Here is a 23,482-nt window from a genome sequence, read left to right as displayed (position 1 = left end):
ACATAGTGAATCAATCAAATACGAATTAATACAGGAGTGAAAGAAAGTCTAGTGGAATAGAGGAAGAAGAATGGGAGAGGGGAGGGAGAACAGAAAGGAGAGAAAAGGGGGAGGGAAAAGGAGAGATCATGTACTGAAATTGATTTCCATGCATGTATCCATTTGTCAGGCTGAACTCAACTACTATGTATAACTATAAAGCTCTAATAATAAAAAAAATAGTGTCATGCAATAATACTTTGGTTATTGAAATGTAGTAATCTGAATAATTAAGATGTCATCAAAATTGACTGATAACCCAGAAAGTATGGAAAACTTTTTAAAGTATTTAACATTTTCCCCTTAGTAAATTGAATATGCTAAATGGATTTGTACATTTTCTAGCCAACACCTTTATTATAAAAGCCTTGTGGAAGATATGGATATTGCAGTGGGAACAGAGTTGAAGAGCTTTTGACCACCGAAATACATCAAACATTGTCTAAGTTGCTACTGTCAACTTTCTTTACTGATATTCTGTATCACTCTCAGACAAGTTAGCAACTTATCCAGGTTAGTTTAGACTGAATGGAGTTTTGTTAAATTATACTATATCAAAGTCTTTCAAACAGTTCTTTTCTCAAGTGATTTCCTTACCAAAAATAAAACTATATTCTTTTTTGCATACTCTCTCAATGTCCATGCTATCCAACATATTTAGTCTATGATTCTACATTATTAATATAATTCATGAATCTGTTTACCAAAATATCTAATCCTACTTGCATTAATACATGGGATAGTCATTAGAGCATCTTACACTTACACTAATGCAAGTAAGGAGCCTACAATTTTTTTTACTATCACAATGATAGCAGACCATCTTCACACTTATCACTAAGCCCTGGCTTGACTTTTACAGAACTGTTAGCATGTTATTCATGGTACTGAAAATCCTGGAGTGCTTGAATATAAAGAAGATAAACTAAATTAAAGTCACTTGACAAAATAGTATGTAAGAATTTAAATGTGATTATAAAAAACAAAATGCCTTCATTCTGTTTTCTTTAAAAATAAAAAAAACTTCTACAAATCAAAAATGTAAGCAACTCAGTTTTAAAATATGGGCAAAGGATATTATTTATGTTACCAATTCATTGCCTCTCAGCTCCCAATCCACCCTTCCTTACATGCTCTAAGGAAGAGATGAACTCTAAATAATTTTCCCTTGCCAGCTGACCCAATGCTGGGCTTTGCCAGGTGACACTGGAAGAATGCTGAAAGAGGAAGGGATTTCTCCTCTTGGTGCCAGTGTGCTTACCTTGTTGGGCTCCTTCAGGATGCACATTTCAATTTTCAGCACTGCTCTGGTGCTGAGACATGGCATATTCTCATGTGCAGCTTCCCCTGATACCATAATTCCCCAGTGAGTTTTATAGTGGAATATCACCTGCTTGCTAGGCACCACCCCTTGAACTGCCCTTCACACACTCTAAGGCAGCTTTCAAGACAACATGACTTCTTGTGAAGCTCTCCTCCAGCACTAACAGAGCAGATTTTCTAGCAATCTCAATGGGACTGCACTCCAGTGACCACTGCTACTCTCGAACTAGTATAAATCTTAATATGTCTTCTTCCTGTGTGCTCTCAGTCTCAGGGTGGTGGCTGCGACCTGTATCTGCTATTTCTTTATACGGTTCTTTTTGCCCCATTACTTTATTCCTCCATTAATGTCTTTATGTTACACTTCCTTGGTTAGAAATGAATGAGCAGTTTCTGACTCCTCATTGGACTTTAACTGATATAACAAAATAATTAATACACTTATAACATAAAATATGCTCAGACTCACTGGTAAGAGAGAAACAGAATTTGAAACACTACATTTGTTAAGTATGTAATCTAGAGAAATTCTGGCACACATGCACAAGGGAGATATATAAAAATGTTTATTATGGCAATGTTTACAATAGCAAAAAAACTCCAAACAACTTAAATGTCCAAAGAGGAAAATAAAACTATGCTATATTTATGCTATGGAAAAGTACTATGCATAATAGAAACAAATATCTGGAGTTAGATATGTTGGCATGGATAAATCTCAAAAAAGTCACATCTGGATTAAAGGAAAGGAAGATTTTGATTCTATCTGTAAATTTTAATATTTAAGCTAGTTTAAGGGATTACTGATTATTGGTTATGTTGTTTTTTTATGTTTGAAATCTATCATAATAAAATAAACAATTAAAATAATAAACTGATAGTACCTAAGTGATTGGTAAGATAAAAAAGTTAAGCAGAGAGTTAATCATTATTTAACTGGTAAATGAAATGAAAGGAAGTAAACTAGGAACTAAATATCAAAATATTACCTTACATTCAAACACCTGAATACTTGCTTGTTCACTGAGGGAATAATGCAGGCAAAAGTAGCCATAGTTAATATCCTAACATTATTTAGCTTGGCTACAATATTATAACTGTAAAGTTGGATTAGAGTTAGCAATTATACAAAATTCTATTTTATGAAAGAAATACCTCAAAATATACCTTGGGTCATATCTGAAAGCAACAATCACACTATGAATACTAAAGAGGGCTTAGGCTAAAGATAATATCTCCATTGACCAACTTCAGGCAAATTTCTCAAAAGGTAAGATATTCTGGACAATATAATTATACCTTAAACACCAAGTCTTTTAAGAAATACTGCTAAATGGGTTTTTAAACCTACATGCATTTTCTTCAGCCATATAACTGTAAAATTGATTAATTGGTTTATTATCTCTGTATTAGTTTGCTAGGGCTGTCATAACAAAATGGTACTGAATGGGTGGCTTACACAAAAGAAATTAATTTTTTTTATAATTGGCATCTTTGAGTTCAAGATCAACGTATTAGTAGGTTTAATTTCTTACGATACTTCTTTCTCCTTGTAGATGGTCACCATCTCACTGTGTCCTCTCATAGTCTTTCCTTTGGAGGTCCACATTTCCTCCCCTTATTAGCATATCAGTCCAGACTGCATTAGAGTAGATCAGGGTCCAACCTCATAGCCTCATTTTAACCTCATCACCTCTTTATAGTCCTAACTGCAAATATAGTCACACTCTGAGGTATTGATGGTTAGGGCTCCAATGTATTAAATCTCAGGGGGACACAATTCAACCCATAGTGATTCTCAATAGTTTTGTTACATGATCCTTTGAGGCATTCACATTATTCTCATTCTTTTCTCAAATTTTAATTCATAAAAGGCAGATTTTAGACATTTTTAGCAATCTCATTTCAATACGGTGAATAGACTTTAAATCATAGGCCATTTTATACTGAGCCTTCCAAATAATATTTTGGTAATGCAAATAATATTTTGGTGAAAGTAATGCAGAATTTTATAGGCTTAGGGAAATTTTTCTCTCTAGGTATTCGATTAAGTAAACAAACAATAACAAAAAACAAAAATTGATAGACTCTGCATAGATATGGGACAGAAACTTCTGCCAAAAGATGGAATAAACAATATTAAAACAGATATTTGAATTCTCAATGCTAATTTTAGCTTAGTGGAGATCATCAATTCTATGCTAACTATAGCCATTCTACCTACAATAAATAGTGCCTGAAATAATAAGAATATGCAGTGATATAACTGAAACTTTTAAAATAAGCAGAGTGTTATTCAAACTTTGTCTACTCTTTCTACTCAATATGTTTTCCATGTTTTAATCCGTGATTTCCAAACCTGGCTGAGTATTAATTCTCTCATATGCACTGAAGAATTAAAAGATTTTCCATATTCCTTCACACAATTTAATAAATGAGTTTCTGGAGACAGGGTACAGTAATAAGTATTTTTTTCTTGGTACTAGGGACTGAACCACAGGGCCCTGAGCATGCTAGGCAATCTATCATGAACTTCATCCCAAGCATTTAGAAAAATTTTATTTTGAAACAAGGTCTCATTAATTTGCCCAGGCTGGCCTCAAACTTATGACTCTCTTGCCCCAGCCTTCTGATTTCTATTGGCATGCCCAATAGAAACATGTATTTTTAAAAATATTTTGTTTTAGTTGTAGTTAGACACAACACCTTTATTTTATTTTTATGTGTTGCTGAGGATTGAACCCAGAGCCCTGCACGTGCTAGGCAAGTGCTCCACCATTGAGCCACAACCCCAGCCCTAGAAACATGTATTTTTAAAGCAGATTTTTCAGATTATGTATTATAAAGTACTCAAAAGTGACCAATGGTTCCCAACCAGTTTAAATCAGTTATTTCCAAATTTTATCATTCAGAGCTAAAAGCTAAAAATATTTTGAACATGTTCATACACACACACACGCATTATTACTCTTCTGAAATGTTTTATCCATTCTAAGACATACAAAAATAGAAATGTTAAATGAAATAAATATAAATTCAAATATTTCTATTATGTCACCCCCCAAATGCACTGTTTTGCATAACCCATTTTAAAGACCACTGGTTTAAATAACTGAGGATCTTTGAATCTTGAATTCCAGCACTGTTTTTCAGCTCCAAATCTATAACTCAATTGTCCACTGGACACTTCCACCTGGTTGTGCAGTAGCTACCTTAGATGCAGTATGTCAAAATTAACTTTTAGCTTCTCTCTGCCACCCCAAAGAGGATCTGGATGGAACGTTTGTTCTCCCACAATCCAACCAAGTAAAAAACAGAGATAACCTGGTCCACACATCCTCTTACTTGCAATGCTGATATTGCACATTCTATCACCTTGACATCTTTCTCCATCCCTCCAATAACCAGAATGCCACCCTAGAATCTCCCTGTCTCACTTAGAAAACTAGTGAGTTTCCTCATTGTAAACTAACTCTTCCAACTTTCCTTGATTCTTCTATGCAGCGGTCAACGTGGTAATCTAAACACGCAAATCTGATCAAGTTACTTCTCCATTTTTATATCTATCAATATTTTATTCTTACAGGACAAAATTCTAGTCCCTATCTATCTAGTTTTCTTCTTCTACCATACTCCTAATGCCCCTTCCAAACAGAACCTCTGAATGTACTGGCCTTCTTTAGGACTCCATGTCTTTATACCTGACATTCCTTCAGCCTATATATAATATGCCCTTCTTTAAGACTTAAGCACAATTTTCTCTTATGAGTTTTTCACTTTAAGTAGAGCTGATCACTTCCCACCCTTCTTTTTTAACCTACTAGACATCAGATGAATAGATGAATTAAGATTTTTAAACATGTATTGAAACAAAACAATTCATGTTACAAAAGAAAAGTACATTAGGAAGATGGCAAATGTCAGATTGTCAAATACTTACTCTTTAGGAGGACTAACTATAAATGAAACAATCACCTCAAAAATTAAGCTTGGAAAAAAAGTTAAACTTGAAACCTTGTAGAAATCAAAAGAAAAACCAAAATCTTTTTTAAGAAAGAGGAACTAGAGAAAAAAGAGAAAAGACAGATTTGTATAGTCAAATTCAGAATGCTAATGAGCACAGATGCAAAGCTTAAACATATGCAAAAAGAAGCAGAGGAAAACATAAGACACTCCTAAAAAAAGAAATTTATTTGAAGATTATTTTTAGAAAATCATCAAACAGGTGGAATAAATGGTAATAAAGTAGGACAAGGAAGCCTTATATAGGTTACAAAATAATCCAGGCTATTAGGAACTGCTGACAACCTAACCTTCATATCTGTTCTGATGGTGTAAATTGTGAGATCACAGACATTACAAAATAGAGAACTAGTTAAGGACTCAGAAGCCTGGGCTATAATTCCAGTTCCATCTCTTAACCTTTCTGAGGCTCAGTGTTTCATGTGTAACACGAAGCTATTGTCTCACAGAGGGGCAACAATGGGCATTAATAAAATAACATGTAAAAGCACTGTGTAAACTCTAAAATGCCATTCCATGCTCTGGCATTACTCTGACTTATGGAGTATGTTGTAAAGTTTCTAAATCCACGTGTAGCAGTTAAACCTGGTTATATCAAGAGTAGCTTTCTGGTCAGGTCTGGTGGTACGCAACTGTAATCCTGGCTACTTAGGAGGCTGAAGCAGAAGGATTCCACGTTTGAGAACAACCCCAGATTCAGGGAGACCCTGTCTCAAAATAAAAAGCAGAAGGGCTGGGGATGTAGTTCAGTGGTAGAATGCCCCTGGGTTCAATCACTGTATCAAAGTAGATAGTGGGGAAAGACTAGTCTTTTGGAAGTCTTAGCCATTCGGTTTATCCAAAGCCCATTTTTCCTACTATTTTTTCCCCAAATTCCAAAATGAAAACTCTATGCTAGAAAAAATGAAGAAGCAGGTCCAGAGAACCAAGAATCGCATATATGCTAAGACTTGAAGAGGAGAGCTCTGTGGACACACTGTGACTGGCTCATTCCTGATGGTATCGTAAAAAGCAGGTACTCTGATGTGAAAACAGATCTGTAAGAGTCAGTTTTTACACTGAGTTATAAAAAACAAGACTGAAAAAGAAAGGTGGAGACTAGGAAGCTGTCTTGGTCCATTCAGGCTGCTACAACAAAAGATTTAGGTGACTTATAAACAATAGAAATTTATATTTCTCACAGTTTTGGAGAGTGGGAGATCTAAGATCAAGGTACTGGCAGGTTCAGTGTTTGGTGAGGACCTGTCCTCAGATGGCAGAAGGGGCAAACAAGCTCCCTCAGGCTCCTCTGTAAAAGGACTGATTCCTTTCAGCCCTCATGACATAATCACTTCCCAAAGCCCACTCTCTCCACGCACTATCATCACCTCGAAGGTCATATGAATTTTAGGGGAGTTATAAACATTCAGTCCATTTTGGAATCATTAAATGCAGCAATTGGCTCAATTAGGCCACAGGTAAAAAAGAGCCATTAGCAAACAGTTTCAATATGAAATTCTAACAATTACTTCTATCCTAAAGCCCATAAAAATAGTTGTAGAAGTCATTTCAAGTCAACTCTGGCAAACAGCCACTTAATTTATATCAGCTCACTAAAGGTGTTACTGTTCTCCATTTCAACATTCCTGGGCAGGAAGGCATGCAGTATATGAGAGTACTACATTTTGCCTAGTAGAGAAATAAAAAGATAAATATGGAGAGTAAATCAATTTGCAAAACTGGAAGGACACATTTCTACTTCCAGCAAGGATTGAGTAACACATTCTACATTTATTATCCCACCTTAAGCAATAGAAAAACAGACAAAAATATATGGAATGATGATTTTAAGATACTGTACAACTGGCAGAAGGACTAAGAGGATTCCCACTGCTGTCTATGCTTAGTGCTGGAGAGGATTTCAGGTTATGGTATATAGAGAGGTAATCCAATGAAAACTAGCAATCTTGTTGAGTTGTAAAACAACTCAAAAGTTGAGGGAGGACAAAATGGTCAGAATTTATGAAGCAAAATATGGGAAAGGGATTGGACATCCATTCATTCAAATAAATATTTATGGACACATATCAGAATAGCCAGGGGCACTTTTTCTCAAAGTATACAGATATTTTTATACATTTGCCTTGCACAGTCCTTCAGAGGCTATTTATTTCTTCCTACACATGATGTTTGAAATTTAGGTAATATAAAAATGTGAATGAAGATGGTACCTGTTCAACCAGACAGTTTTTCTCAAATCCTAGGTAACCTACTCTAATAACATCCCAAATAACCTTTCTGCCAAAATCATTACTAAAGCAGTTACTAATTTTAGAGGAAAATATTAAAGAAATAAGTCCTAAGAAAAGTCAGGTACTTTCTTATGCTTAAAAAAAAAAAAAAAATCTAGTATTAAACACTGTTGGTCTGATTCTGATTGAGAGGCCTAAGTAAAAATAATTTAAATTACCACTTATTGACCACCTACTATATGCTAGAGGGCCATCCGGGAAGGCAGAGCTGGATATCTCTAGAAGAGTCCCTCCAAAGTCTTTGGCCAAGTACCATTTATGCACACACAGGAGAAAAACGCCTGAAGCCATGGAAAGGCAGGACATTTCTAAAGTCCACGTAGGGCTTAGAATAGTTTCTGTTCCAATCAGCCAGAATACGAACACCTAATCCACAAGGAATTGACCAATGTCCTCTGAAAAGTTTTGATGTGGTAGGAATAAATCATTTCCATACCAAAAACTGTTCTGACCTACCAAAGGTTAAAAGAAAGTCTTGATAAAATCAAACTAACACGAATTCACTTAATTATGTACGTTGAACAAAGTTCAACAATACTACAGGAATCCTATAAAATCCAAAGAATACCTAAGCTATGCAAAGCACAAAACTCGGCCAATAGCCAGGGAAAAGTCAAGTCAACAGAAACACATTCAGGTGGTAAAATTAGCAGAAAAATATGTAAAATAACATTATACTTTATAGATAAAAACCAAAAACCACAACAAATAAAAACTAAAATTGAACTTCTAGAGATGGAAAATACAATATTAAAAATGAAAAATAACTAAATGAGATCAACATTATATCAGACATTGCAGAAAGTCAGTGAAATTCTTTAAGCTCATAACATAGCAACAGGACATATTCATTCAATAACACATAATAGAAACATAACAATAGAAACTATCTAAAATGAAACAAAGAAAAAAAATGAAAATCAGAATGCCAACATTTTACAAATTTGATGAAAACTACAAACTCCACGTTCCTAAAATCTCAACAATACTACCCAGATGAAATATGAAGAAAATCTCACTAAAACACATTATAACAAAATTGCTAGAAGTCATTGATAAATGGGGGGTAAACCAGGAATAAGAATGCTGATACCCCAAAGAATGAAGATATTAAAATAACTGTAAACTTCTCATCAGAAACCACAATGAAAGACAATGAAGTGACATGTTTAAAGTTCTAAAGGAAACAAAAAAATGTTAGCTGAGGATTATAAAACCCTGCACAAATACCTTTCAAAAGTGAAGCAAAATTGTTCATTAAAATCTCTTACAAACTGTCTGCTGAGCTGGGCACTGTGGCACATTTCACTCCCAGCTTCTTACAAGGTGAGGCAGGAGGATGGCAAGTTTCAGACCAGCCTGGGCAACTTAGTGAGACATCAACAGAGTCGTAATAGAAATCATAATTATCTTGATAATAACTCGGTGGAGCAAGAGTAATGCCCATCTGCAAAGGAGAAACTAGGCCAGAGAGAGACTGTAACTTGTTCAAAGTCAAAGAGCTACATATAGTAAATCAAAGATTCAAACTAAAGCAATTTGACAATAAAGATTTGTTCTCTGAACACATACAGATTTTATTGCCAAACTAGGGAAGGGAGGACTACCTCAAATCCCTGACTAACGGTAGATTCAAGATTATTTCAAATCACATCTTATATTAGTTGCCATAGCCTAGCTGCTGTCCCTATCATTCTTCATTCAGCTGCAGGTCAGGAGAAATCAAAGTCTGCATACTGAGGTCTCCTGCACTGTAAGGGATTGTTGTGGGCCATTTTCCCCTTGCCAGCATGGCAGAAAACCAAGAACACTACTGGCTCTGCTCAATTGAAAACTGAGCAGTCTTTTAGAAAACTGTAAAGTTCTCAATTGTATCAAAAATCTTGGTAGGGGGTAGAGATGATCTAAATGAGCTTTGGGAGTAGAGTCAGTTCCTCCTATATTTGGTGAGAGGATCTACATATCAATCAATAAAAGTAGATGCTTAAGAATTTAGAATGTTTTAATGGGAACAAATTCCTCTTTCCCATAGGCAGTAGATTCACAAGAGAATGACAGGTACACTTCTCTGAGAGCCAAGTCAGGAAGACTCAAATAGCACAGATCTTTCTAGGCCTGAGAAGCCAAGCAAAAATGACAGCTTCTCACAGGGGCAGGTGACAGTTACAGGGGCTCCAGGGCTCTGCCTATTTAAGAGGTGATCACCAAGACAGCAGGTCAAGAAGATATAAAGTCATGAAAGAGACTACAAATAAAAATAAAAACAAAAGAGTCAAGAATGCCACGTAGGGTATAAATCTGGAGTCACAGAAAACGCAGGAAAATGGAGAAACAGTAATAATTAACAGTTATATAGAACTTACAATATATTCATCATGGTATATTTCAAGTTTTTAAATGTTTTAACTCATTTACTAAAATAATTCTAAGAGGCAGATACTATCATCCACATTTTACAGAAGAAGAAACTAAGGCACAGAGAATTTAAGTAGCTTGAAGTCAAACAAATAGTATATGGCAGAGCTGGGACTTGGGCCCAAATGGTCTGGCTCCCATGGCCCTTAACATTCTTAACCACTACCCAATGCTGCCTCTCTAGAAAAGCTAGTTTATAATTGAATGGAGGCAGCAAAGAGGAAACCTGACAAGCTGTGTTAAGGTGAAAGGTGATTTGAAAACAAATGTGAACCAAGTCTACTCTTTAGGTGTGGCCTACCATATTCTTTGGTGGGTTGTAAATCTTTCCTTAAAAGACAGACATGCCAGGCAATCAGAATTCCAAAAAAGTCAAGCCTACATTCAGAATTGGGGTACACACTATGAGGTAGAGTTAAGCCTTCTTCCTATCAAAGAAAGTAGAATAGATAATGTAGTTTATACAAAACAATAACACAGGCTAAATGAATGTAAACAGCTTAAAGAATAAACTGCAACTATATCTAAAAAGATTCTCTAAAATATGAGGTCCCATTTTTTCTAGTGAAAGACTAAGAGCAAGATATAGGTAACTTATCTTAATCCTACGTAAGAAGTGTTATCAGTGGTTGGCAGTACAATGAGAATGATGAGCAAAGGCAAGCACTTGGTCATAAACCTAGATATGTACTCTTGTCTCAGTGCTAGCCATACAGTAAAGGTTCATTTTAGTACCAGATAGCCACACTGGAAGAGTGAGTACCACAGACAGTTCTTCAGCAGCCACCCTGTGCATTTCTTAGTTTGAATGGTGCTCAATTGGTTTACTCTGAAGGAGACTCTCTGATGATTGTCTTTTGATTTGAAGCAAAAACTGTTTTCCAAATCATAAACAAACTTGGAGGAAGGTAAAAACACAATGTTTTAAAATGCAGGTCTTACCAGAGGTCTAGTTAGAAGCAATTCTCTAGAATGAGAATAAAGGATTCGGTCAATAAAATATGAACCAAAATTTAACCATTTTTATTACGTAGTAAAATATAAGAGTGAGTCTGTATTAACTATGTCTACACTAAAGTTCGGAAATAATTCCAATTCTGTTCCCTGTGCATCATATGAAGTTGCTGAGCAGCACATTCACAGCTTATGATTCAGAAACCTTAAGTTTTAGCATAGTTCATCAACTTCTTGTCCCATATCATGTGTCTCAAGGACTGTTCTCCATTAGTGTTCAGAATAATGATTCATTGAGAAGCACATCAAGGGAGAATTAGTAATGAATTTCTACTCAAAAGAGTTAAAATTATATTCTAGCACATAAAAGCTTAACTTACAACTATTTGAAAATGCATCCACCATTCAGATGAAACTTAAATTTCTCTTAAGATCTCCAGATATCTGAGGTATTGGGATACCGAAAAATAAATACCAATGTAATTTCCAAAGTCTGGCCTGGCCCCTGGCAGTCAATCAACAGAGCTTATTTGAATGCACAAGAACAATGATTATAAAGACTATCTAGATACAGCTTAATATAATAAAGCATTAGGATAAACATAATTTATTCTTATTGGCAATCTGGTAAAACTATGAAGAATACACTAAAATAGAATTACTTCTATACAATCCTATCAGTTTTTCTATGTGTTTCTATAGCTCTCTGGCACAAGCAATTCCAACTGTTTAACCTTAAATTTCACTTGCTCCCTAACTCAGAGATATCATCAAAAAGTATCTGTATTAAGATTTTCATCCCAATAACCAGTCATTTGTAATTCAACATTTTCTTGTCGGCCAATTTCTCCTTATAGATGCAAAATCAAAAGAGAGGTACTGTAAAATATGTTCTACTTTTTAACTGACCTTTTAGGAATGGATCATGGCAAAAAAGACAGAATTCTTTGCATCTACACCTTTTATCACTGTTGTTAGATTTTTTTTTTATAACATGTACAGTTTAAATTCCATCCTACTCATCAAAAGATAAAGGTCTTAAAAACAGATTCCCCAATTATCAGGGATTCTATTTACCTCCCAATCTTTTCTGCCAAAAATCTTCATCTTAGGCTTCCTATGAATACATTCCCCATTTCCCTTTCCTCTCCCTGTCTTCCCACTCTTCTCCCCTTGGTGTCCATTATCACTCCTCGACTAGCACATCCAGCTTTTTCTTGTTCTCTACCAAAAAGGATCAGCTGTAGGGTTCCAGACATCAATGATCTCAACAAAACACAAAACACAAACCACAGGAACTGATGAGAAAATAAGAGACCCAAGAAATAAAATTTGGAAGAGGAAAGAGTACAAAAAGCTTGTTTTATAACAAAATAGTACAAGAGGAAAGAAGAGTTTGACAAAGGAAAGAAAATCATACTAATTACTCCAAACATTTATATAAAGCATTGGTACAACATATTATTATTATTATTATTATTACAATGTAATATTGTAATAAGACACATCAATAAATGATGTTAGATCATTTTTTAAACTAATGGCACATTGCAAAAGGTAATGGAAACCTTGACTGCATTGGTCAGGTAGTGCTAAGTCCCGTCCTCCATCTTTGTCACTATTCACATTCCTGTGCTTTTTCACTGAAAAATGCACTCTACAGAAGACTTGATCTGGGATAGGGTGGATTCTCAGAAGACTTCTGCCAGGGTTCTGTAAACTTGAGGAGTCATAGTTCCAGTGTAGCCCAGGCTGCTTTCAAGTGTGGACTAGTAAGGACTTAAAACAGTTAAAAAATAATAGGAAGTAAGTTTCCAACATTTTTTCAAGATCAGGCATATTAATGCCTGGTCTCTACTTCCTACAGTTCCGGAGGCAGAAACTTATCAATGATCTCAACAAAACACAAAACCCACTTGGACTCCATTATTTTCCCATGATGCTCTATGTCACATAAAGAATTCTTATTCACTCTTGAATGAATAATAGCTGGTTACATCTATGCCAAGTTAATAAACCTCATATATTTTTGGGGAAAGCTCCAATTTTTCTCTCATTTTGTTGGAAATATAATTTCCCTTTCAACATATCACAAAGACAACTGATTACTTTCTAAAGTATCTGAAACTGAAAGTGGTTTCAAATTATAACAATGCAAGTAGACCTTATATAAAAGTATACCAGAAAGTGTAGAGGAGAAACCTGTGATTTGTAGTTGACTGCTTCTGGAAACTACACAGTCATATACAATTTTGATCAATTAAGTAATTTTATTGATTTGGTCAATGAATAGAAATTACATACTCTCTATCTAGTAGTATATACTGCACAATATATCAATGTCATCGGACTTGCTACAAGATTATTGTAAGCTTGTGAAATATATCTATAATGTTCTATATGTCTTCAGTTATTACTAAATGCTTTGGCCACTTTCTTGCCAATATCCTTTAGAGTCTTTCACTTCTGATGAGGTGTAGGCCAGTAACACCAAACTGTGAGCACTGAACTAGTTAACTAAGGTGCATAGTTATTGAGATCCACATAGATATAGTTAACACTATACTATGGGCCAACCTACTGTTTCAAGCATGTTGTATATACTAATTCTCAAAACAAGTCTATGAAGTTAATATAAGCAGCTTAGGAGGAACACTGGAAACAGGGGAGTTCACTTTGCCATTACTCAGCAATGATCAGTTTTTATCTAAAATGCCCACATGTAGCCAGAAGAAAATCTAAACAATATGATAAAACAAAAATAAGTTTCGGACAACTGAATTTTTAATACATAATACTGACTTCTTATCTATAAAAGTCAAATACTGTTCTTGTGTGCCCAAGTACTTCAAATTTTATCTGCAAGTAAAGTTCAAAAGGAAGAACAAATTAATTCCTTTCTTTTAGACTAAGGGTAGTTAACTTGTTCACCTTGACATCCAGAAGCAGTGGGATAAATTAGGACACAAAAATCTAAATGGCCAATGGACTCCTACCACCATTCTATGTAGGAACTTCTACATTCTATGTAATTCCTATGTAGGAATTTGTAGGATTCTACGTAGGAACTTAGCCCTCTTTTTAAAACTTTCATTACCACTATTCAGAAAGTTTCCAAAAGAGGCTAAAATGAAAAACCGAATTCTTTACCGAAATGGGGTAAAGATCAAAAGATGCAAGTATCCTAAGAGTTCCTCCATTTTAGGAAATGATGAAGAGACCACTCTGGAACTGAATGCAAGGTATGACAACTAATATAATACAGACATCTAAAGAACCAGTTAGAACAAAATTACAGTGGATTTTATGAGAAATGGAATACTTAATAGAGCACCATAAAAATACTATAATATTTTCATTTAGCTTGTATGATGTTCTTGGGACACACAGGGTTGTTATCTTGTAGAGTGCTATTTAGAAAATACAAACATGGAGGAAAAAATAGGTGTTGCTCTTATGATAATAATATAAATTATTTTCTTAATTTATAAGCTATAATTGGCCTTAAATAGCTATCTGCTTTAGGAAAGAAGGCTGGAGAAGCCTCAGTTCACCTTACCTTCAGGTTAACTTTTATAGGCCCCTCACCATTTCTTGATGAATTTATGACACTAATATTCTAATGACAAATGTTTCCCATTCTCCAATCCAACCACTGCATAGGAACTTATCACACCTGAGATTCAAAGAACTTTCAACTGGTTGGATCTCTGTGACTCACAGAATAAAATCCAAATGCCTTATTCGCACTGCACATTTAGACTGTACGGTACTCTCCCAACTGTGCTTCACAGTCTGCATTCTGTCCCAGAACAAACACTAGCCCTTAAATATTTCCATCTCAGGAAAGAAGGTTGGAGAAGCCTCAGTTCCCAAATCCATCCAGTGTGTCTTTGGCCCCTGCAGGTGCCACCCTCATTTCCTCAAAATGCCATGCTGTTTCATTCCTCTATGTCCTTGCATATGCTATTCCATCTAGCTGAAATGCTTTTCCTTATGTCACCCTGCTTCCTCCACCTGATTAAATTCATCCTTTAGCACTTAACAATTGAAACCTACATCCTTTGGGAAGCTTTCCTGATATCCTCACCCTTGGATGGGTCAGAAGCTTTTTGGATACCTCACTGTATTCCCCACTGGATTAATGAACTGCTTTATCACTGTCTACTGAGTGACCTTGGACAAGTTCATTAATTTCACTGAGTTCATTTCTTCCTATGCTGAAAGTTAGCACTGATTTGCCAATACAGAGAAAGAATAAATGTCAAAAATCACTTTGTAAACTGAAGCACCAAGCTAGCATTACAAATCTTACCATTAACCAAAAGAACATACAGTATTCTAGATGAACACTTCAGTTTAACCTAAGGGTAAGATTCATTTCTCAGTTTCTAGTCCCCACTCAAAAGATGATCTGCATTTTTCTTCTACTGTTTGGCTCCACTGAATCTTTGTGTTCTATCTCCAGGAAACAAAAAAAACACTACAAGGATGTTTAGGTCACTTAAAGACACACTAAGTGGGAAGCCCCTGAAAGGTAAGAATTTTTCTTTTTCCTAATTTTCCTAATACCTTCACAGGAGTACTGTGTCAGCACATACAATTATTCAGTAAATACCAAAGAACTGCACGAATGAATACAAGCATACCCCATCCGTAGTGGGCTTATAATCAAAAGGGTGATGTAACAGAATTTCCCAAGGATCTGACCTTAAAAACATGGTAACAAATGCCTTTAGTGTCATCTAAAGCATAATAGGACATAGTGCATATTTTAGTTTGATGATTTGGCACAGGTTGTAATTGCTATCTTAGTAACTTGTGCTTAACATATCAATGTTTTAATATTATCAGAATCACTGGTTGTAATTTAATACATAGTTATTGAATACCTATTGCACTAGGCCTTATGAGAGTACAAAGATAAAGGTGATAGACTGTGTCCATAAGTCACTAAACACACTGAAAGGAAGCTAAGTGATCAATACATACAATTAATACAATGTAAAATGTTATAAGATGTACAGAAACTGTAAAGATAATGACAATAAATGAAAACATTTCAGGGCATTGCATTGGGCCCATAAAAGTTAATATTGTATATTCAAATTACTGATTGCCAGAAGTTTCTGTCACTACTGAATACTTACCATATATTGCACATATAACATCTGCACTCAGTGACAGATATTTCTGATCGCCTTCTTCCTAATTTAATTCTAAGCCTAGTTGCGCTGTTGTCTAGGGAATATTGTTTATACTCATATAACACATGTGTTTTGAGTACTGTTCCAAGCCCTTTAGGTATATTTTCTCGTTTACAATATCCCCACTTTATAGATGAGGAAACCGAGGCATAGGGCTTGTCATTTTTCAAGATTGAGCGGCAAAATTAATATATATAAATGAGAACCTGCAGAAAAAATAAAGTATTCCTGAGAGTGCGAGGACCCATTGTCAGACCTGTTTACCGCAGTGCTTTCCACCTCTCCTGAATGCACCCAGTGGGAACAACATATCACCTTTCCTTTCCCATCAGGGATTAATCTTTTTTTCCCGCTAAATCCATAACTGAACTGTTGATTCTCATACAGATCCTCTCAAACCTTCCTACAGCCAGAGGAAATGCTGCTATTTAAATAATAGGCGATTCAGGGTAGATGAGACCGAATCAGATGCCCGGGTGGACAAAGCTCTGGTAGGATCATGAAATGAAACCTTTCAGATTGGGGACCGGTTCCTGGATTACCTCCAAGGGATGGCAGCAGCACTTGGCTCACCCAGGACACGCTACCTCGGGCGGAATCCTCTCCTCCTGACCCTAAACAGCCTGGGCTTTGCCATCTGCTCCATTACCTTCACAGGCTGGCTCTCCCTGAACAATTTCCATCCTAACTCGACCAAACGTCAGACCCCCCGCGCATAACCACATAACCAGCTCCAGTGCGTGTCGGGCCCTGCAGGGCAGCTCGTCCCGCCCCAACCTTGGCCTGCTACTTACGGTTCCAGTACACTGGGTAGCACTCTCCTTGGGTCACATCCACCTCGTAGAGGCCGCCGCGCACGCAAACCGGCTCGATGTTCACCAGCTCCTCCATCTGGGGCTCAAGCCCAGCCGCCCGCGAGCAGAAGCCGCAGGCGCGGTCCTCGTCGTCTTCCTCTCCGGAGCTAGAGGCCCGGCCCAGCGGGGAAGCCGGGCCGCACACATGCTGGTTATCCGGGTCCTCGGCCTGGGGCCGAGCGCTAGTGGCTTGTAGCAGGGTCCGGAAAGCCAGCTCGATGCGGAGAGAATCGTAGCCGATGAAGGGCTTCCAGGTTTTCTTGTCTTCCTTGTAGAACCAGCGAACCTCCTCAGGGCCCAGCTCCGTCACCACCTCGTAGCGGTGCCGGGCTGTCGGGCCGCTGGGCCGGGTTCGCTTCCTCTCCCCGGAACCCCCTCCCGCAGCCCCACTGCCCCCCGAGTTCGTCGCGACCAGCGGTGGCTGCTGCGGCGGCGGCGGCAGCGACGGGGTGCTGCCGCTGCCGCCGCCGCCGCCGCTCTCGCCCTCGCTGTAGTAGCGCAGCGAGGACCCCGACTCGGCGGAGCTGAAATCATAGTTCTCGTCACTGAGGCAGGACTCCAGCGCCAGGTGGTTGAGGTCCTCGGCGTCCGGCGCCAAGTGCAGCCCGGGCTCCCCGCGCAGCAGGGTTAGGGGCACGCTGCCTTCGCCCGGATCCCCGCCCGGCAGGTGCTCGAAGCAGCAGACGCTGCCGCCGAATGCCGACCCCGCATCCGAGCCCAGCTCCCAGCCTCCGCTACCCCGGCCGTTATGCTCAGTGCTCCGCGGGGACCCACGGCCCGGGTAATTCATGGTGTGGAGACGCTGCCGGCTGCCCGGCCGCGCGCCGAGCCGTGGCCCCAGGCGCTTCCGCCACACATTCAACGCCGCTGGCCTCTCCACCCGGAGTTTTTAATCTTTCAAATCCCGAACAGTGCTGCTGCGGCGGCGGCGGCAGCAGCGGCAGCTCCGCCCCCTCGAGGCCAGCGACTGCCGCAGCCGCGCTTTGCGGCCCGCCCCATTGTGACGCACCCAGACGTGGGCGTTACTCGCCCCGGCCCCGCCCCACGTTCGCGTACCGCCCCGGAAGCCAGGTTTCCGTGGGCGCCACGCCTCCGTATCCCTTGGGCCCGGAGCTCAGGGTCGGTTCGGGTCATCCGCCAACCTTGGGCTTTAGCAGCTCCCTGTCCCAGTCTCTCCAGCCTTGCTACACTGCTGCCTTGTCCCCGCCCTAAGAGTTCCCATCCCAACTGTGGTGAGGCTTTCCCCGACTCATCCTTACAATTTGGGTCATGAACCGGAGGCTTCAGCTGTGCTTCCAAAAGGCCCCAGGAAGTTGCGTGCTCACTTTCATGACTTCAAATCCACGTGCAGCCTCACCTGGGCCTTCATGGTCACCTAGTGCATTTCCAGAATTGTCACCACTCCCATTCAGAAACTGGAGTCAACCTCCCTTCGTATGTCACATATTATTGCTTACCTTTCAATACTTCCTGTTTTCTCAACCACATTGTAAGGCCTTTGATGGAAACCAAGTGTGTAAGTCTCAGCTTTTCCCACATATAGGTGCACAGTCAATGTTTATTGATAATGATGGCAAGTCCATCCAGATGTAGTAGAAAGATTATTCAATTGAAATTTAGAATAGAGGTTTTAGACAGCTTTGTTAACTAACTACAGGCAAATCTCCCTGATCTTTGTGCTTTCCTTATCTGTAAAATTAAGAGATTATTGAACCAGGGGAGCTATAAAAATTCCTTGTAGTGATGAAGTCTATGACCTTTAAAGATTTCTTTCAGGTTTTTTTTTTTTTAGGTGTGTGTGTGTGTGTTTCTGATTTTGTAACTCATTTTCTGGGATCTCCTTTATATAGTTTATTTATAAAATAAAATTTTATTCATCACCCTGTGTTAGACTACAGAGAAAAACAATTTCCAGCCTCAGTGTTTTCAATTCAAGAATAGAAATCCTCACTGTTTCATTTACTCTCTTTGCAATGAAATCAGGTTGGTAGGGCAATTTTCTTATCAGAGATTTCATTGTTTTTCTCTGTAGTCTCAACACAGGGTGATGAATAAAATTTTATTTTATTTTATAAATAAACTATATAAAGGAGATCCCAGAAAATGAGTTACAAAATCAGAAACACACACAAACACACACACACACAAAATCAGGACCACCTCCAGCATGTATAATAATACTTTTATGACAATTTGAAAAAAGGCATTGCTTCCTATAAGCAAATACAGAGTGATGTTGTGGTTCATGGGTTGGCAAGTGAAGCATGGGCTAGATTTTCTGCTTCACTTTGTGCTTTTGGTTGGTTAATGTTGTGTAGTGAACAACTTGACCAATTATACACTGCAGCCCTAATTCAAAGCATCCAAGATCAATTTCCATTCATAATGCCTTCTGTGTACCTGAATCTCAATTTCTTCGCTAATGGTTCTGTTGACAATATGCAGAATATGAACTTGCATATGCACCTTCATCTATTTAATTACCCCTGAAAGTACTAATTCTACAGTGTTTTGATAGGTACCTATGTGCTAGGCAATTCTGTACTAGCTGGTGATACAAAAGATAATGGAAGAGACTTAAGTTCTTTCTTCAAGAACCTGTAGCCTAGTGGGATATATAGATAAGTAAACAGGTAAATTATAGTACAGTGTGAAAGATAGCACAAAAGGGCTTAAAAATAAGATATCAAGGGTTGGGGCTGTAGCTCAGTGGTAGAGCACTAGCCAAGCATGTGTGAGACACTGGGTTCAATCCTTAGCACCACATAAAAATAAACAAAGGCATTCTGTTCATTTACAACTACAAAAAAATTTTTTTAAATATATCAAAGCATTTAAAAATCTTATTTCTTTATGTTTCTTGATAGAATACAGCCTAACTGTATAGTTATCTGGTCAGATTATTTTAGTTAAATTTTACTCTTAAGGATGATGCTATTCCCATTGGTGAATATTATCCTCTGTAAAATAAAAATACTCGTTGCCTTGTATTGAATGAATATTTCTATTGTTAAGTATTGTGCTTACTTGATTATTTTGAAAAGATTATCCTCCTGTGATTCACTGGGTAAAGTCACACTCTTAGAATGATCTTTCTTGAAGAAGTTGATGCTCAACATAATCTGGGTGCCAGGAGAAGGGTGTCCTCACCTCTCTTCTGAACTTGCTATCTAGGTCTAGAATTTGGTGTGAGTGTTGAACTTGTTTCTGACCCTTAGCTAGGACTAGGAGGACAACTTGTAGTGGGTTCCAGGCCAAAAGTAAGCAAAAGGTATTTGAAAGTATAGTATCTAATTTCAAGTGATTGTGTGTGTTTATTTCTTTTTCATTTCCTAGCCATATCAAGAAAAAGGTTATGAAACTGTTCTTCTCAACTTTTCTGCTTTAGTGCCGTGGACGGAGCACTTTAGAAAGTCATATTTTATCTGAGGCTTCCTGCTGCTATGCTTCATTCACTTTCTAAAGCATCTTTTCAGGTTATATAATCTTGACAAGAGGGAAGAGTGGTTGGGACCCTCATTCCCCACCTTCTAAAACAGGCTTCAAGTGACTCCTCACCAATTCCACATAATTAATTCATTCAATGGACACATAAGTATCTGAACTTCCTTAGGTCTGTGTAAAGCATTCTATTACATTTTAATTACCCAAGACTAAGCCTCCTTTGCAGAAGGAAAATATGTGTTGATTCAGACTTCTGACATTAATGAGCTTTTCTGCTGCTAGAACTAGCAGTGTAGAACCAAGTGTGAGGGAGTTCTTGGTGTGGAAAGGAAAAAAGAGGTAAAGCCAGTTGCTTTGTACTACAAAAGATAAATAGGTCACCTGCACTTTCTACCATCCTTTTTTCTCCATTAGGGTCTGGCAGGGGCTATCTGGCAACAATGGACATCTTACCCTTCTCACCTTTCAAAATTTACATGGTTCAGTTTCTTGCCATCTTTGCCTTTTATTCTCCATTTTACTTATAAAGCTTGTTCCTGTGGTTCATTTTAACCTGTTTTCACCTGTATTATAATACCGGGGACAGTCTTATGCCATGTAATTTATTCTGAGTCAGTACCCCACACTCACACTTGAAATGTCTCTCCAAAGTGTGCAATGGAAAATACATACATTTAAAACGCAGAAAGAAGGAAGACATATAACCAAACTGCTCACCTGCTATATCTCGTTTGATAAGTCACCCACTGTATTTTAAATTTTACTTCCTTTTGTTTAGGATTAGTATCTATCCCATTTCATAAAATGAGAGTGTTTTCAGTGTATTGACTAAATAGAACAACATCCTTGATTGAAACAGGGAACATTCGCTGGATGCATATTAGGTATTGTGTTAGCTTCCTATGGCTATGAAAAAATACCTGAGATAGATCAAGATTATTTCCCCCAGTACTAGGGATTGAACACAGGGGCCTGTAACACTGAGCTACATCTGCATTATTTTATCATTTTGAGACAAAGTCTTGCCAAGTTGGTCAGGTGGGCCTCACACTTATCATCTTTCTGTTTCATCCTCCTGAGTAGCAGGGATTATGTAACTGTACCACTGTATCTGACTTTAATCTTAAGATTCAATGCTGATGCATTTTTAAATGTTTTTTTTTTTTATTCAGAGAAAAGAAGCCAAACAAGGCAGGAAATGGTGTGCATATAGAATCTTGCATCTTTCTTGAATTGTGAACCATTACTGGGAGCTACTTAAGCCCCAAACAGGTGTTTACCAAGTTTCAGGCACTCTGCTAGGCTCAAAAGTCAAGCATTCATGGTCTAGTAGTATCTTTAAATAAAACTACAATAGCAACTCTTTCATTCTTACGAGGAACATAAATGGAAGGCTAGTATAGCTGCATCACCACCACACAGAGGTCATTCCCTTAAAGACAGATCAATAGAGAGGGCTGGGGATGTGGCTCAAGCGGTAGCGCGCTCGCCTGGCATGCGTGCGGCCCGGATTCGATCCTCAGCACCACATACAAACAAAGATGTTATGCCTGCCGAAAACTAAAAAATAAATATTAAAAAAAATTCTCTCTCTCTCTCTCTCTCTCTCTCTCTCTCTCTCTCTCTCTTTAAAAAAAAGAAAAAAGACAGATCAATAGAGGAAACAAATTACAATCCAAAGGGAGATGGTGAGCAGAAGGAACATAGAATACATAATGAATAAAGTCATTCATCTTTCCATTTATTTATTCAACAAATATTTGTCTAGTGCTCTTTTAAAGATGTTTTTGTTTTATTTTTAACTGAAATCACACTGAAAATTTAGAATAATCAAGTGCAGTTACCCAAAGATTTATGAAAGGCATATCCACAAAATTGTTCTTACCAATACCCCATAAAAATGGTTTATATTCCTCTATCCCTTAGAGGTCAGTGGTGCTGAAAGTATATATTCAAATGAAAGAAAATGTAAGTCAATACAATATTGATGCATATTCCATGGAAGCAACACAAAATCCTCATCAGCTTTTTTTTTTAATGTCAGAAAGAGATTGGCTATCTATATTCCTGCCCTTTCTGAATAGAAAAGTGAGTTAAGCCATTGCCATAGAATGCCATGAGATACAGAATAGATGTATTCAATGACTTCTATTCTTTAGGATTTTCTTACTACCCCACCCCAGATCTGAATTAAATGCACATATTTTTTCACAAAGTATAAAATATATGATTCATATGAATCTTCAGTAACAGTAATGTGTAGTAATAATATTGTGCTGAGAGAGATTTATAAGTACCATTTTAATATGTTTGTTTTATCCTGATTTTCATATAACAAATTAGGAAAAGAGGAGTTATGTTCCAATAGGGGTTTCTACTAGCACAACTCTGAGTAATTTGCTGAGTTTCTATAGTGGCAGAATTGACTTACTGTTTTTACATCTGCTGCTTAAGAAAATATGTTTATTCTTATGTCAGCATTTCAGATTTAAAGTTTTTCAGCTTGAACAAAAATATTCTAGACTCATAATCTTGCAAACTTTTCCATGGTTCTCTTATTACATTTTTGAACCATACTAGCTAACCATTGGATACAATTTTAACAAATTTTAAAGGGATGGTAGGAATGCAAAGTTCTTCAGAAATTTTATCTTGAAGATTAAGCAACCTCTATTTTAGATATAAGAAATGAGTACTAATGGCCCTGCATTTGGAATTCATTCTTTCTTCACTTAAGTTTAGAACTTAAGATTCAAACTAATTCTTAATCATCGATGAGAACTTATGGTCCTTCATTTGATTATTAATATTAATTTCCTGGGTAAGTTAAAAATTATAAACTTTGATCACTCATATTTCTACTTATGTGCCTTTGTCTATTTTCTGTTGCTATAACAAAATACCTGAGACTGAGTAATTTGTAAAGAAAAGA

The 23,482-nt window shown here is 37.5% G+C and overlaps 1 protein-coding gene across 6 annotated transcripts in view; it reads right to left on the bottom strand.

Annotated features, from left to right (window-relative positions):
• Positions 1-18,043, bottom strand: part of Ddhd1 (DDHD domain containing 1) — a 76,775-nt gene extending 58,732 nt beyond the window's left edge. For 3 of the 6 annotated variants that reach the window (XM_071608038.1, XM_027929634.2, XM_071608039.1), the window contains exon 1: positions 17,047-18,043. In XM_071608038.1, the coding sequence (XP_071464139.1) occupies positions 17,047-17,896 (850 nt within the window). In that variant the 5' untranslated portion in view covers positions 17,897-18,043. The remainder of the gene's footprint in view (positions 1-17,046) is intronic. The other 3 variants (XM_071608040.1, XM_027929635.2, XM_027929636.2) reach the window with 1 other exon arrangement.
• Positions 18,044-23,482: the final 5,439 nt, after the last annotated feature.

This window comes from Marmota flaviventris, chromosome 2, assembly GCF_047511675.1.
Source record: "Marmota flaviventris isolate mMarFla1 chromosome 2, mMarFla1.hap1, whole genome shotgun sequence".
In the NCBI taxonomy this organism is placed as follows: Eukaryota; Metazoa; Chordata; class Mammalia; order Rodentia; family Sciuridae; genus Marmota; species Marmota flaviventris.
The sequence above is the reverse complement of the archived record's forward strand: the minus strand, read 5'-3'. Positions and strand labels throughout refer to the sequence as shown.